The sequence below is a fragment of the Mya arenaria genome, chromosome 1 (assembly GCF_026914265.1).
Source record: "Mya arenaria isolate MELC-2E11 chromosome 1, ASM2691426v1".
NCBI lineage: Eukaryota > Metazoa > Mollusca > Bivalvia > Myida > Myidae > Mya > Mya arenaria.
Window position 1 is genome coordinate 60,888,399 of NC_069122.1, and position 17,006 is coordinate 60,905,404.

Consider the following 17,006-nt stretch of genomic DNA (forward strand, 5'->3'; position numbering starts at 1 on the left):
TATACGAATACAATGGTTAATACATTCATATGGTTGGCGAGGAGTATTACGTACATGTAGTAAGATTCAGCGAAAGGAGAGTAACTTGCAATACAATAAATAATTATTTCAGGCAGAACTCAATGTTTCAGTTTTAGGAAGGCACATATATGAGCATATATAATATATGAGCATATATATACATATATATATATATATATATATATATATATATATATATATATATATATATATATATATATATATATATATATATATATATATATATATATATATGTATATATATGCTCATATATTACTAATTGTAAAATAGTAAGTTTCTTGCAGCAAATGCTTTATGACAAAATGTTGCTATTTTTTTCAAAACAACACAACTTTCTGATTGTAATAAATCGTTTTTTATAACATTAGCGTTGGTACGGTAATATCTATTTATTAGTGTTTGTCTTAGTTCTATGAAACATTCACATTCGAAAATAAAGTGAAATTCATCTTTTCAAGAGTTACAAAATAAACAGACTCTTTCATTAACTGGAACAGGTGTAGGTTTGTTCCATCGACTTGTTTCTATACAACGTCTATGTGACGAAACACGTAATTTAGTTAAGGCGATTCATTACTTTTCAATGTTAACAATATATAAATATGGTTGAAATTTAAATTCAGCAAACAGTGTTAACGTTAATGCTCTACTTGAACTTTGTATATCTGCATTCCATTCTTGCTTATATTGGTCACTTATTTAAGGAATGAATTGCGTGGTTGATGTTATTATCGGGGTATGAACGCAATTGGGCTGGTCAAAGTGTGTGAAGTCATACCCCGATAATGAAATCAATCCCGCAATTCATTCCTTATATTTTCACCAATAAATTATTATGTCATTCAAAAATTGTTTAAAAAAAACTTCATTTCATTTATGAAAACATTCCAGTAATCCTTCCTTACCCATTCTGTAAAAAGAACGACCCGACTGTAACCGGAAACATTTTTTTTTCAAATGACGTCACAATAACGCGGGAAAAGATCAACCACTTGAAATCACTTTTAAACGTAAAACTGGAACACTTATGGCAACAACACATTTAAAATATAATACATTAACACTTTCTAAAATGTTGATTTATAATTTACGGGACCTTCTGACACAATACAAACAATAACAAGATCAATAGTTTACATGTGTATTGTTATGCGATGAATTGCGATCCGAACATATCCGAAGATGTTGCGTTCATCGGTGGATGAACGCAATTGCCGAAAGGCAGTTCATTTAAGGAATGGATGTTGAGGTGTTAATATTCTTTTGTTAACTACTTGTTTTACAAAAAAATCCAAACTCTTATACTTATTTATTTTATTCTCACAAACAGTAACAAGAGGACCATGAAGGTTCTACTGGCATGTCTCTTGTGGGCATTTTCAATCCAGAGCATGTATGATTTGGTAATTAGCAACAAACATACAGTTCACTTGGAACTCTTTGTGTTTGGGTTAGCTGAAAACTTTCTACGATCAACGTCTGAGGACAGAAATGTAAGCAGATTAGTTGCATGAACTATTTTCATATGTGCCAGTGACAGTAGTTCAAATCCAAATCATGTACATACTAGTTACAGCAGACATTCAAATATAATGTTTTAAAGGGACTCGCTCATGTTTTTGGACCTAAAATTAGTTTTCCCGATAATGCATCTGACAACACATATTTTAACATTATTTTACTCAATGATACCGAAATTGCAGAAATATAATAAATACAGTGGTCAAAAGTTTACAGTCAAGGTCATACGAGGACAACATTCAGGGTCATCCATAAACAAAATTGATAATTGTTTTCAAAACTGTACACATGGTCCAAAATTCATTGCTGTAGCTTCGAAGATAAGAAAGTAGGTCAAAAGGTCACAAACAAGGTCATCACAGTACAAAATAAATACATACGATCCAAATTTCATTTCTGTAGTGTCAAAATTAAGAAAAAAGGTGAAAATATCGCAGTCAATGTCATCCGAGGACAAAACTGTACACATTGTCCAAATTGTTTGCTGAAGCTTCAAAAATAAGAAAGTAGATCAACAGGTCACAGTCAATTTCATCTGAGGACAACATGAATACTTGTTTTCAAAACTGTACACATGATCCAAATTTCATTCCTGTAGCTTCAAAAAAAGAAAGTAGGTGAAAAAGGTCACAATCAAGGTCATCCAAGAACAACATTAATACTTGTTTGCAAAACTGTACACATGTCCAAATTTTATTGCTGGTGTGTCAAAATTAAGTAGATCAAAAGGTCACAGCCAAGGTCATCCGAGCGCTTCATAATTTTTTGTTTTCAAAACTGTACAGATGGTCCAATTCTTATGTGAAAAAATACAGAAAGAAACCCAGTAGCCAAAAATTTAAACATAAATTTCATTGCTGTAGCATTTAAAAATAAGAAAGTAAGTAAAAAGGGATTGGGCCAGCTTTGGCCCCAGGGGCATAATTTCAGCTGTCTTGGTAGAGGGTCATCATATGATGCTCCACAACAAATATTAAAGGTATGTGCCTTGTGGTCTGAAAAAAATAAATATTTTGAAAGTTTTTTCTTATATAAATCTTAAAGAAACTTGTGACCCTCGGGGCAGAGCCAGTATTGCCCCCAGGGGAATAATTTGAACAATTTTGGTAGAGGACCACTAAATGATGCCTTATTCGAAATATCAAGGGTCTGGAGCTAGCAGTTTCAGAAAAAAAGAGTTTAAACATTTCCCTATATAAGGATACCAAACTTGTCAACCCCGGGGCGTGGCCGGTAATGACCCCAGGGGCATATGTTGAAGAAAAAAACACCTTCACAGGCAATTGGTTTCAGATGAATGCACGAACGACAGATACTTGTGGCCTTTGGCCAATAGAGCTAAAACTGGCCTTTGGCCAATTGAGCTAAAAATCAACCAACCCCTTTAAATTGTAATTTTGAGTGTAAAACATAAACCTGTTTTGATACTTTTAATGGCCAGGAACCGAGCTCTCATGGATAACTGCTGTACAAGTTCATCGAGATACAATCAAAACTGAAGACTGCATCAGGTTCACTAGCAATTGTTTACTGACGCACGGATGCACTGACGCACGGATTCACATACGACATACACCACGCCATCGCATAAGCCGTTGGCCAGTAGAACTAAAAACCTTTTAGGGGAAAAACATAAATTTCTAGTGTGGTCTGGATCGTTTATTTGTTTTGATCCATATCACCAGTAATACCTATCTCTACAAAATAAATATGAAGCTACGGCGGTAAAGTCAAAAGTAGAATTCAGACTGGTTCTCTTTTAATCAAAATCAAGCAACCCCACATACATTTCAAGCTATATGAATTGGTAAAACACACACAAACAATAAATTGACTTATTTACTATATCACGGCCACTAAACGCCAGCTCCACCACTTATCGGTGGTGCAAATACCTTCGACACTTCCTTGGTGAAGATGTGCCTTGTGTTAACTTTTACCCACGTGAGTATGATTTTATTTGATAATTTTATTTAACGGACATATTTCGAATGCTTTGTTCGATATTTTGGATGAACAAGACTCGCAGTCAGTTCATTTACAAGAAAGTGTTGTACGAACAATATATACAGTAAAAATGTTATGTAGTAGAACTTAACTGTAGATTAACTACGATTTTCAAATAGTTCTTCCTTTATTTTCACTAACATGACAGGAAGGAAACGATCATCTTTTCCCGCACGTTTTAAACTATGTGCATGCTACGAAAATGTTTATTTGTCTGTGACGAATTAAAAACTCCCAAGATTTATATTTTATTTTTGAAAAATAAATGAAATAAAATTGAATAACATAACATTTCAATTTTCGATATTTAGACATTATTGTTCGTAATCAACTAAATCTACCGAAGATACCTCGGGTAAATTGAAAGCCCTATTAAAATATCCTTGCCGGACTGTTTTCCCGCCGGGGATTCTGGTTACAAAAATCGATTTATGGGTACAAATAGTACGCTCGGGGTATAAAAATTACGGTCGGGGTATAAAAAGTACGGTCGGTCGGACTTTTTTAGCATAAACTATCTTACTTCAATGCATTTATTTCCTTACTGGTTCTGTGTTGCATTATTCAAATGTTATTTTGATTTTCACGGAAAATAACTCCTCGAACAAATATTGTAATGTATGTATATCCGACGTGAAGTAATTGTTCTTGTATCTTGTATCTCTTGTTAACTTAACAACAGTTTTTATTTCAAAAACATGCAACACGTACACGTACACGCTATGCTTCGCGACCTGTCTATTATCTTAGTTTCTAAAGTTGGTCATGTTAACTTGTAGTCAAATTTTAAATGAACCTGATAATTGATATATTACAAAACACATTAATGGTGGCTATATGGACGGGTTGTCTCTTTTGATGAAGATGTTTGATAACGTAATTTCTATGCCATTTTTGCAGTACTACCATGTCCTGTATTCTTGACACTAACCCTTAGGTTTATAGCCTGTATGGCGATTGATCTCTAATATATTTTCTTAGCTTAGTATTAACTAAGGCATAAGTCTTTGGTTCAATATGAAAATCTTATGTGATGTACTAGTATGTAGCATTTGCTCAAAACCCGCGGTCATTTCTCTGTTGTAAGCGTTCTACATATATAACCAGAACCTATATGCCTTCAAATCTAATTACATGAACTCCCTTCAGATTGCGACAAAGAACAGGACGTTGTCATCTACCCTGTTGTGAACAGCATTCTATGGTTAATGTTCTAGTTCACTATATTGGTCAGGGCTACAAGGGCGAGATCACACGGGCGATTGAGATCGTGTGTTTTGAGATGTACATAATCATCAATACGACGTTTGCCATGATCTGGTTTATAGTTGGTAAGCTTGGGTGTCCATTTATTATTGATAACTCATCTGAACGAAACTAGCTCACCTCACTTAAGATCAACAAAAAAGTAAGATTGCTCATTTCAGCTCAGTTTAATTCAATTCAACTTGCTTAATTATAGTTTAGTTCAGCTCAGCAAGGTCTCTGTTTAGCTCAACTTGCTGAAGCTCAACTCTGATCAACGCATCGTAACTTGCTGATATTAATTGATCTCTACAAAACTCAACTTGTTAAAGCAGAGCAAAATCAGTTCAGCTTCCAAAAGGTATCCTCAACTGGAATTTCTTAGATCTGATCAGCTGAAGACACTCTACTTGACAACATCCAATAGAACACGAAACAACTCAAGTTGCTAAGACTCAGAGCAATCGAGCTGCACAAAGAGACCGAATGTCCTAACATTTAAACTTGCTAAAGAGCAGCTAAGCTCAGCACAACTCATTTACCTAAGGCGCAGCTCACCATAAACTTGCTATCCACATCCTGACCACCTCAGTTCAAACCAAAGAATCTTGTTATCAAAAATATGACCTCAGCTCAAAACAGATAAACTTGCTATCAACAGCCTGAGATCAACTAAAAACACCGATTGAGTTTAAATCAGGATAACTTAACCTTGGCCCCTTCTCACTAACGTCATAGGTCTGAGTTAGAGACTGACGACTCAGAATGCATATTTTCATTTAAGTGTAAAATGGCCCTTACTAGAGGAATATGCTGTATCTGTTAAAATACCTGTTCTACGATCAGGCATACATTTTTGGCCAAAATAGTTATATTAAAGACGTTTTGAAACATTTACGAGTTTTTTTCTGAGCCTGAGTCTCACACGAAGACTCAAGGCGTTAATAAAAAAGGCCCTGTTAAGATCATGCACAGCTCAACACACCTCAATTTCCTTTTAATAATTTAAGTTCATCTATACACAAATAAACTTGCTGCTGTCCAGCCCGAATCATCTGAAATTACAATATGTATATTATTATTTAACAATAAATCATTGACATTTATAGTTTGAAATAAAGTCATAACAAGATAGTTAGCCATCAAAACATACAGAGTGCCCTGTGCTTGGTCGAAATAGAGAGAGAAAGAAAACAACTTTTTAAATTGTTTGAACTTCATTTCTTTCTACCTAACCTCATTTTTTTCCGGATTGTTTTGTCTTTTGTACGGTACAACGATATGAAGAACAAGTGGCCAATGCAGGAAGTTGGTTGGAACTGCCACTTCATTAACTTCGCACTTTTCTGACTGCTGTCGACAGTATCATTTTGGTGTTTTTCAGTTTTTATGCGACATATACAATATGTGACACAAGTAGGGTCGGGCATGATCCGTCAATATAACTAAGTGTGTAGTAAACCATTAAGCTTCAAGTGCATTTTTGTGTTTCGTTTTTATTGCTGTAGACTTTTACCTTGAGTGTGTTTCATGTTTTATGCGACATAATACAATATGTGATGGCAGTAGGTTGGAGCATGATGCCTTGTGCTTACTTCAGGAAAAGGACAGACTTATATGACTTTCGACCATAATACGAGCGTTTTGGCATATTCGTAGCGGGGGTTTCCCATTTATGTTTTTGTGATCAAGGTCCACACATTCCGTACCCACTTTCGATTTGATATGCCATAAATAATAAAATATGTACATATTAAGTAGATATGAATACAAACATGCGTTAATGAAATACTTGTTGAAACGAATTTTCCAGCCTTTGCAAAAGTATTTGGGTCATTTAGGTGGTGTTTTTTTACTTTGACACTATGACTTGTTCGAAAGATCTCGGCCATTTTCCATCGAAACCAACCTCGGATGTATATGGACGGGTTACACTTTCAGAAATCCTAACATTTAACTACGCTGCAAGTAGATTACGTAGTTATTTCAATTTAGCAGATAAACTTATTTTTTTTACTTTGTGGAATCTGCATTAGTAATGCAATAACACACTTTATTGGCAATCATTTTACACTCAATAATACAAAATACACGCAAAAATTTAAAACAGCAATTTTAAAAACTTTTATTTAAAATTAACAAACTTCTACATAATTATGTACCGACATACACCCGAGGTTGTGTTCGATGGGAAAGGGCCGAGGTGATACTCGGACACCAACAATCTGGTCTTACCACGTGTTTGTGATAACATTTGCTTGTGACATCTGTTAATTTGACGGCATACTAAATCCATGCTTTTGCTTTCACATGTTTACGGAAACTGTTTGGTCTATGCGATACCAAAATAATCAATACCTTACATTCAAACAACGTGATTAGAAAAAACCCCTCAGATAATGGCAATGCGTTGTTTCACGATTTTAATAAGCTGCTTGTACGTGTACAAAAAACAAATACTACTATAACGTTACGACGGATAGCACCATATGAATGTGTACAGGCAAATTAAATATGACAACAAGTTAAAGGGACTGTCTCACAGATGAAAAAATAGCGAGAAAAATAAAATTGTCGAAAAATGACATAAACTTGGCATCGATGTGTTTAATGCATTGAAACTTAATTATTGAAGTACTACATAGTTTACAATTTATTTAAGTTTAGCAGTTATTTGGTATTTTTCCATTTTTTGTTTTAATGGGTATGTCTACCGGGTAGAATTAATTCCTTATGCGTGATTGGTACTTTTTTGCAATTTTGAGGTCAAAGCGTAACACCCACTATTTGATAATTGTCCTGAGATATGTTACAGAAAAAAAACTTTTTTTTGCTGCAAATCTGTGAGACAGTCCCTTTAATATATAGCAAATACGAGTTTGTAGCTTCTGCTTTAACATTTTAAAATGCGTACGAATGTTTTCAAAGTTTATCTGGTCAAACAATACATTTTATATTCGCCCGAGCTCGCCGGTTCGCAATATATTTTTTGGATTAAAAATATTAAAAAATACTGTCATCTACCATGCTTTCCATTTTCACAATAGTAGTAAGCGGCTCCTATATTTTCCCACAAACAGAAAATAAGTTCACTAAAGGCTCTGGATACAATTTAAACGACTGTTAGCTTGGAGCACTTTCCAGGCTGCGTCTGTTTTCATCTAGATTTCTGAAAACAAAAGAAATGGATATTATTCACAGTTGCGATTTTGGAATATTTTCAATATCATGGACGTGATTGAAGGATTAGAAAATCACAGGTGGATGTTCTCTGTTGTTTGTGTGTATGTTGAAAGGGACATGCGGCACAGACGCGACTCAGCATTTAAGTGCTCACCTTCCACGCCGCCGACGAACATTCCAACACTATCTAATAATACAATGGGCTTATTGTTAAATAAATGCTTAAGTAAACATCGTAAGTAATGACATCATTGTAAACTTTTAAACGCAACTTATTACATGATGTTTTAATATATCAAAATAAAACAAGTTCAGCTAAAACAGCCGTCTCACGCATTATTAAGAACACTGCAGATCGCATGTGTATCCATTCCACTTCCAGAGCAGTAACGATTTGATAGTTAACAACGATATCGTTCACCACGTTGTTAACTATAACAAAGTTCTGAACATTTAAAAAGTTTACTTAAATATATGAGTACATCATAATATTATATTATAATAGTTCACGTTTTAAGGTTAACTATTACATAAACAAAGATTTTGTGTACATTGACCTAAATAATGTCAAAACTCGGGGCTTACGTACATAGCTCCTGTCCTTGTAACCATGGAGGTCTCGGCCATTTATATCCCCTTTCTGGCCCTTGCTCCAGTTAGACTCGTGTTTAGGGATCAACTTCCCGTTCCTGTCCACGGACCCTTGGAACTGGTTTAAAAGAAATATAATTGAGATAAAAAAAAAATTCCTTACGCAAATAGTTTGTGGTCTAAGAAATCCTTGATTTAGTTTATGATTTTTTTAATTTGGATATTATCCACCTCCCATGTCATAAATTAGGCATATTCGAAGCAATACGTGCCGCTGTGTAGTTACTACCGAGATTTGTTTAAGAAAAATGGTTGCATTAAGTTCAAAATTTATTTCATTCCAAGAAAAGCTTTGACAAACAAGTCATGATAAATGATCATCACGAATGAGCTAATTGAAGTACTACACCTAAAAAGGACTAAACAGTCAAACAGAGTAAAGTTGTTTCTTCACTTAACATGCAATGCTTCAACTGTCGGTCATCTCTAACCTTCAGCGTTTTGGGACGGGTTTGGTCGTGTCCGGTGGGTTCGTACATTTTGGCGGCGGAACCGGCGTGGCCATCATTATCCGGGGAGTACCACTTCCCCTTGTAAAGGTAGTAGCGGCGGTTGGTGGGACCGAGAGCCTTCGTTTCCCAGTCTTCAACCATATCGTCATACCAGCTGTTGTTTTGTTCTACAAATATGGATATACAGTATCGTACAGGTGGCTCAAAACATAGAAAACAGTGGACATTGCTGTAAATATTATTGTACTAAGTAACTTGGTAACTAAATTCGACAAGCCATCAGGCACCTACCGATTGATGTTCTCAAAAAACACAATGTTCATAAAACAAGCACAATAAAATGCCCCTTCTCTTTGCATAAGAGTAACACTATCGAAGAATCTACAGATCTAGGCAAGAAGGTTATGTGAACACCAACGGCAAAGATAAGGAATGTTCTTTCGTCTCCTTGGATCGTCTCCACCTCCGCCACCACCTGTCACCGACGAGGGGGTTTCGTTGCTGTTGGCGGTGTTGGTTTTGCTCTTGTGGTCGGATTTGTTTGCGTGGCTATTGGAAGTTTTCCCGCCGGTGTTGCCTCCATTCGACGAAGATTTCGAAGAGTTTGCTGAATAGGAAAGCACATTGAAGTGGTACATACCACTGTTGATATGCATATACAGCACGAACTTTTTGTTTTTTTCAAATAAAAACATAAACGTTAGTTGCTGTAGAAGGCAAGTGGCTTTATCTCGACAGATACGAGTTATCTCGTATATGATACATTAGAAACTGAATTGATATTAAAACTTAACTTTAAGCTTTCAATATAACAACTCTCAATGTTTAATGCAACAGGAATATCTTGAAAATAAGTACCTGCTATAAATATTAATGAAATCCCTATGCCACCAATTGCAACCCCTATTGCAATCGGGCCGAGAATTGCTCCGGCGCCAATCGCAGCAGCCTTTCCGGCTGTACCGACGGCCGCAGCCTTGGCAACACCCGCCCCAACGGCCGCTACCTTGACACCGACCGCCGCTGCCCCTGCTGAGGCGGCCGCGGCTCCAGCGCCTGCTGATCCCGCCGCCGCTAGGCCGGCCCCAGCGCCGAGCCCAACTCCGGCACCAGCCCCGGCCCCCGCGCCAAGACCTATTTTTATGGCCACTGGAGCTAGAACTGCAGCAGCCATGACAACCTTTAACGGTTGTTCTGTAATCATAAGCCGTTCATTTTAAGGTAATTGGTTACCCAGTTATCACTTATAGTTGTAAATCTCGATTTTAAAACTCTTAAAATTCTAGGTAAAGCATTTGTCTGGTAATTAAGTCAATAAAGAAGATGGTTGCAATTCAATTGTTGGTATGTATATGGAAGAAATGTGTGATTAGTTATAAAAAAAAACTGTCAGAAAACCCTGGTTTGATAATAAGTGTAAAGTTTCCAAAAAGAAATACTTGCATGATAACATTTATTTTAGAAGGATTGAATCTTTGGATAGATATAGTTCTAGCAGTCAATCGTATATAAACTTAAAACAGCAATTCAAGAAAATTAGGGTTTGGGTTACATTAAACATTTAAACAATATTTTGGTTTGCTTCATCACATGCGCGTCATGTGATTGTTCTAAAATAAATCAATTGTGAATCATTGAAGCTTGCTATTATTTCCGTACCGTTTTCACGTTAAATGCCATTTTGTTTAAAAATAAGCATATTTTAATGGTGCGGGCCATCGCCTGGGACTATGTTGATCTGAAACGTGACACTCTATAGAACGATAATGAAAACACGAAATCACGAAACTACGATAACGAAAAAGCGACAGTACGATGATGAAAACATGACAGTACGATAACAAAAACGCCATGATACGACAGTACGATGATGATAATGCGATTTTCTATCGTGTGATCACCATCGTAATGTCGCGTTTTCACAATCGTAATTTCGTGATATAGCGTTTTTGTTATCGATGTATCGTTTAGTTTAATCATATTTTATTGCTATTTTGTAAACAATATTACACGTACACTTAAAATCAAATAAAACGTAAAGTTATTGCAACATTAGTTCCAGCCCTTCCCGTTGTATCGTTCTGTCGCGTTTTCATCATCGTACTGTAAGATCGTACGATTAAGATCAATACAAATAATTTGTGAACTTTATACAGTTTTGGGGGGAAGAGGGTGTTGGGTTACTTAAAGAAAATTTTACAAATAAAGATTTTAACAGATTTTTGATAAAAAAAACATTCACCTTATTACGGAAGTGTCTGTCGTCATTAGTATTTCGTTTTAATGTCAAAATGCCCCAGACTATCTATTCAACAATGTGTTCAGATATTTTGATGATATTTTGTCAAATAAGAAAGTTATTCAGAAAAATTATGAAATTTCGTGGATGAAACTCATTTCCGGGTTACAAAAATGCATATATCATTTTTAAAATAGCTGTAATTGGCAATCAACACAATGCCACAAGGCATATATGAGTCATGCTTCTTAAATATTGAACCACAAAAACTGGATAGAAGTTGATTTTTTAAACATTTAAAATGTTGGTCCCTCAATCGACTTTTGCATCGCTGCCGACCCTTAAAATAAAGACAAATGAATAACAATATGTAAGCCATAAATAAACAAGAAACGATGTCTTGTAATTCGTACTCACTTTTGTGCCTCCAATCCTTAAATCACTCCTCGTCCACGTTCCCTCGACTTCTCAATTGCTGCAACACAGGTATCTTTCGCCCATATATCTGCGGTCACTAGGTCAGTGGTTTTCCCAATACGCTTATAAATAGACTTCGAGATTTCCGTCTATAAAAAGTCGGATTGTTTGGATCGGAACGTACATGTATTTTGTTTGTAGTTCCGCACATTACGTAGTCCTACGAACATGTAGAGAATAACAACATTCTTCTTTTTATACTTTATTCACCATCTTCAAATAGCATATTGCCATACATGTATAAGAATAACTGTAACGTTTACATTAGATTACATTACTGTCTGGACTGGTGTATAATGAACATATTCTTATTGAAATTGAAACTATGACATACAGTACTTGTTTTCTTGCAGACCCTACTTTTTCCGTCCATGTAGATTGGTAGATGGGTTAATGAAGGAACTCATTTTTAACAGGGGCGGTTTCAGGATGTGACGTTGGAGGGGGCGAACTTTAGAGGAGCACCTCGAGGGCTTGTGCCCTGTCACGGCAGTCCAAATTATTGTACGTTCACGGATTTTTTTAACGATTTTTGATATGGCAAATCCGTTAGGGATTGGAAGAATCCCGTATAACACGTCTATCATTTTAGACTAGAGCCCTGTGAAGAAATGATGTAAATATGTGTAGGGTTTTTAGGGGTACTCCATCGAGAAAATAATGGCTGAATGCAGTCTACAATGGTGCATTTTGGTGTAATTATGCATTATTTCTCTACCATATTGACATGAAATGTCCACTAGGAGAACTTTAGGTGAAGTAGGTTGGGTGGGCATGTGGAGGGGTAAGGGTAGAATATAAGACTTAGTGATATTTTAAAACTAAGAGAACAACACCGTGATTACTTAGACTAAACGAGTGTGCTAGACATGGCCTACACAGACAAAATTCGACTTCAATTAGAGCAGACGTTATCTGTAGACCTATATTTTATATTATAATTATGTGTATGTATTGTAATAACTGACTAGGTATGTAATAAAATGATATTAGCACTTGCGAATTACACAAAATCGCGTAAATATCTCGGCTTTCGGATTTCTCGGCCAGGGCTTGATCTCTCGCACTGTTCTTTCTTTTTGGCTGTAGACATCTCTGGTGTTTTAACGTTCATTCGCGTTTGCACACTGCTTTCTGGGATACGCGATTCTGATTCGACTGTTATTTCGCGACTTTCACACGCGTCAGGTGGTTTAGGCGTTGGTCTTGGCACTTCAGGATACGTACTTGGCGGTACCAAATACTGTGGCTGATCGCGTTCCTCTACGATATGCGGTTTTTCCTGCGTTTTCATGAGCATGTCTGTATTTCTTCGATACTCACGACCACTTTGTCCTGCTTTTACAATGTGTGATCGTGAAGAGTTGGCTTTCCGCATATACTCTGCTGGCTTTCATCCTTATGGTGTATGGATTCTCACTGCATCACCAGGCTGGATATCTTCTTTAACTTTTGCACCTTTATCATAATCATTTTTCTGCTTTTCTCTGTAATCAACTAATTTAGACTTTACTTTGTCTGTTGCAACAGATTCAGGCATTCTTATGCTTTGTTTTATTGGAATAAGTGTCTTTGCTCTTCTACCCATGAGCCTTTGCATGGGCGACCCAATTTCACTGTCTCTTGGTGTGTTTCTTAGTTCCAATAAGCTAAGATAAATGTCCTCACCTGTTTCTGAACACTTTTTTATCATGTTTTTCACTGTTTGAACGGCTTTCTCTGCTAAACCATTCGCTTGCTGATGTAGTGGCGACGATGTAATATGATTGATACCATAGTTTGCTGTGAACTGCTTGAACTTTTTGCTGGTGTACTGCGGTCCATTATCGCTCATAAGTGTGCCCGTGACTTCATACCGAGCTATGGTTTGTTTCATGTGCCTAATCACGGTCTCGGATCTTGTGTCACGCTGGAGTGGAAACACTTTAATGAAATTTGAGTAATAGTCTACCATAATCAAGTAATGATTACCATTTAGCTCAAACAAATATGTCCCTACTTTACTCCATGGAAGTGATGGTACCGGCTGAATTATCATAGGTTCTTTAGGTGCTTTATTCCTGTTCATCAAGCATGCACTACACTTGCTCACCATATCTCCTATCTGAGAATTGATACTTGGCCAGTATACCAATTCTCTGGCCCTTTTCTTTAAGTTAACAGCTCCCAAATGCGACTGATGGATAATCTTCAGTGTCTCTGCACGCATTTCTTCTGGAATGCATATTCTTTCACCACGATATACGATGCCATTATACATTGAAAGTTCGTCTCGAAAGTCCCAAAATGGCATGACTTCTAATGGTAGGTCACTTTTTGTATTTGGCCAGCCGCGACTGATTACCTGTTTCACAATTTGCAGCTGCTCATCTTTCTTCGTGGCTTCAACAATTTTGTCATGATTGCTGCAAGAAAGAGTGTCAGTGGTCAGGACCATTAGTTCATCATCAATAGATTTGTCACATGGCTCATTTATCGGCAGTCTACTAAGGCAATCGGCTAATCCAATTTTCTTACCACTACAATGAACGAGTCTGAATTCATATGGCTGTATCTTTAGCATCATTCGCTGAATTCTCATAGGTGCAACATGTATTGGCTTTTTCATGATACTTTCTAATGGCTTGTGATCAGATTCGATTGTTACGTCATGCTTGCCATATATCAGTTTATGAAAACGTTCACACCCAAACACTACCGCAAGCATTTCTTTCTCGATCTGCGCGTATCTCTGTTCAGCTGGTGTTAATGCACGCGATGCGTAAGCTACGACTCCATTTTGTTGTATAATTGCTACTCCGAGCCCTCTCGTGGACGCATCTACGGTGAGAGTTACCGGCTTGTTCAAGTCAAAGTATCTAAGCACCTTTGTAGACACCAAAGTTGCCTTGATTTTCTCAAAAGCCTGTTTGGCTGAGTCATTCCAAAGTTTTCCCGTGGGTGAACAACTGGAGGCACAGACTTGTCTATTTTAATTTCGTATTCTCCTGCTAAACATCCAATTTCTTCACCAAGCACGTCACTGTATTCTTCTACGAGCGCTTCTGTTTCCATTTCCACCGAGTTCACGCGCATTTTCAGACCAAAATTCACAGAGTCTTCCCTGCCAAGTAAATTCACATTCCTCGGAGTGTCTATAACTTGAAAAATTAGAGTTTTCTTCATTCCTTTATATTCACACGGGAGTAGCACTTTCCCATGTGCTCTCACTGGTCTGCCACTAACTCCATTTATAATAACATCACTATGTTCAACCGCTGCTATCGACTTAAATTTCTGTGCCGCATCTTTACTAAAAACATTGCACATGGCACCACTGTCGATTTCTAGTTTCAATTTCGAGTCCCCTATTTTAAAATTAACCTTCCAATCATTTTTGTCATTACTTGGACTGTTTTTCATTGTTGTTGTGAAAACATCATGCATAGTGCATTGTTCAAACATTTCATCCATTTCTCTGTCATTATTAGCACCATCTGCTATATAGTGCACTCTGGCATTGTTCCACCGTCCCCTATGTCCACGGCCACTGTGTGCATTTCCTCTATTTGATCTGCCTCTGTACCCACCACGTTGTTGCATGTTGCCATTTGATCTGCACAGACTTGACGCTTTAAAGTGTCCTCTTTGACCACACTTGTCGCACTGCTTGTTATATGCGGGGCAGTTTCTAAATGCATGCCGTCTGCAACATTTTTTGCACAATTGGAAATAATTCCCTTCATAATTATTTCTCATGGGTTGAGTTTTGGCCTTATGTGCCAAGTTCACCGTTGCACTTTCTGCACCCAGGGATGCCACGTGGGTGGAGTTCAATTCTATCTGTCTACAAATCTGGACCACTCTTTCCAAAGTCAGTTCTACTGTTTGAATTTCCATTAGTTTCTCAGATATCTTCTTATCATTTATTTCATTTATGATCATGTCGCATATGAACCCTTCTCTTTGTTCGCCATATTGGCAGTGTTCAGCTTTCCGTTTCAAGTCCGAAATATAATCCATTATTGAGGATGTCCCTCTCTGTATTTAGGAACTCCTGTCGTTTAATATTTCGATAATTATGCACACCGAAATGACGATCAAATTTTGCGAATACTGTTTCAAGATCGTACTTATTTTCAGCCGGTCGACCGACAATTCCGTGTTCTGTATCCTCAACGATTTCGGGAGCCCATTCGAACGAATCGTATATCATCACACATTCACGGCCCATATTGGCGAGCAATACGCCGGTTTTCCTCCTCCCTAGCTTGTCATCAAGACCGAGCGCGTCGAGATGAATCGTAAAGTCACGTTTATATAGCTCCCATTCAGGTGCGCTTGAGCTCGTCGGATTAAACTCCGCCAATGGCCTTATTCCTTTCGATGCCATCGCAACTACTATAGTACTTTCGTAGATAAATGTTTTATCTTTCAATTCGCACAGTTTTCTTCAAATGTCATTAAACTTCGACGTCGATGCAGGCTGGATTCTGACACCAGATCATGTATGTGAAAGACTATGTTTAAATCCAAACAAATCATCTTTTTGTTCTTGTCTTGTTACACATGTGCATATTGTCACTTGTAACATGTGTACCAAGTCAGATTATGTGAATATCTTCCAAGAGTTATCGAGTGGACTCGAAGGTTATATTTTCGCAAGAGGCCAATGTCAAGGTAATCATAATGCCCCATCTATTTTTAAAAAAAACACATGACAAGCTTGTGCTAAACAACAGACACCAAGATAATAACTGGATACTAGAGTAGGAGTTGTTGTTGTTGACGGTCAGCATGGACACACTGCACACTAAGCATTTTTAACAAAAGGCCAAATTACATTTTGTAACATTTCTATACACAGAGTCTAGAGCCAGTATTTAAAAAGCATCTTAAGACATTTTCTTACTAAACACTAAAATCACTTTCTAAATTGAAGTATCTCTTTGGGGCAGCCTGAATTTCCTTACTGTTATATTGGAATGTCTGCTAAACTGGGCCTGTTTTTGTCTGATAAACAAGTCATAAGTCACATGCTGTCATCTACTTACCCCACCCACTTCCTTACTTTTACCTTAGCATTTTGCTATACTTGGCCTGTTAAGGTATGAAGAACAACTCATAGGTCACATGGTCCCCACTACTAGCCCTACCTCATCTCTTGCAATTACATAAGCGTACGTGCTAAATCGGACCTGATCTGGTC

General features: G+C 37.0%; 1 protein-coding gene across 1 annotated transcript; it reads right to left on the bottom strand.

Moving 5' to 3' along the window:
- Nucleotides 1–7,224: 7,224 nt before the first annotated feature.
- On the bottom strand, nucleotides 7,225–11,893 carry LOC128232214 (fibroin heavy chain-like). Its single transcript, XM_052945687.1, has 6 exons — nucleotides 11,759–11,893; nucleotides 9,961–10,296; nucleotides 9,521–9,709; nucleotides 9,082–9,269; nucleotides 8,589–8,708; nucleotides 7,225–7,985 (listed from the first exon to the last, which is right to left on the bottom strand). Exons 2-6 carry the CDS (start codon nucleotides 10,274–10,276, stop codon nucleotides 7,974–7,976), a joined length of 825 nt encoding a protein of 274 aa, XP_052801647.1. The 5' UTR covers nucleotides 10,277–10,296; nucleotides 11,759–11,893; the 3' UTR covers nucleotides 7,225–7,973.
- Between the last annotated feature and the right edge of the window lie 5,113 nt (nucleotides 11,894–17,006).

Excerpts from the sequence above, each read along its gene's own strand:
- LOC128232214 (XM_052945687.1), bottom strand. The coding sequence starts at position 10,276 with ATGGCTGCTGCAGTTCTAGCTCCAGTGGCCATAAAAATAGGTCTTGGC. Across the intron at positions 9,710-9,960 it reads TTCATTAATATTTATAGCAG|CAAACTCTTCGAAATCTTCG; the intron begins GTACTTATTTTC and ends TTTCCTATTCAG. Across the intron at positions 9,270-9,520 it reads GAACATTCCTTATCTTTGCC|AACAAAACAACAGCTGGTAT; the intron begins GTTGGTGTTCAC and ends CCATATTTGTAG.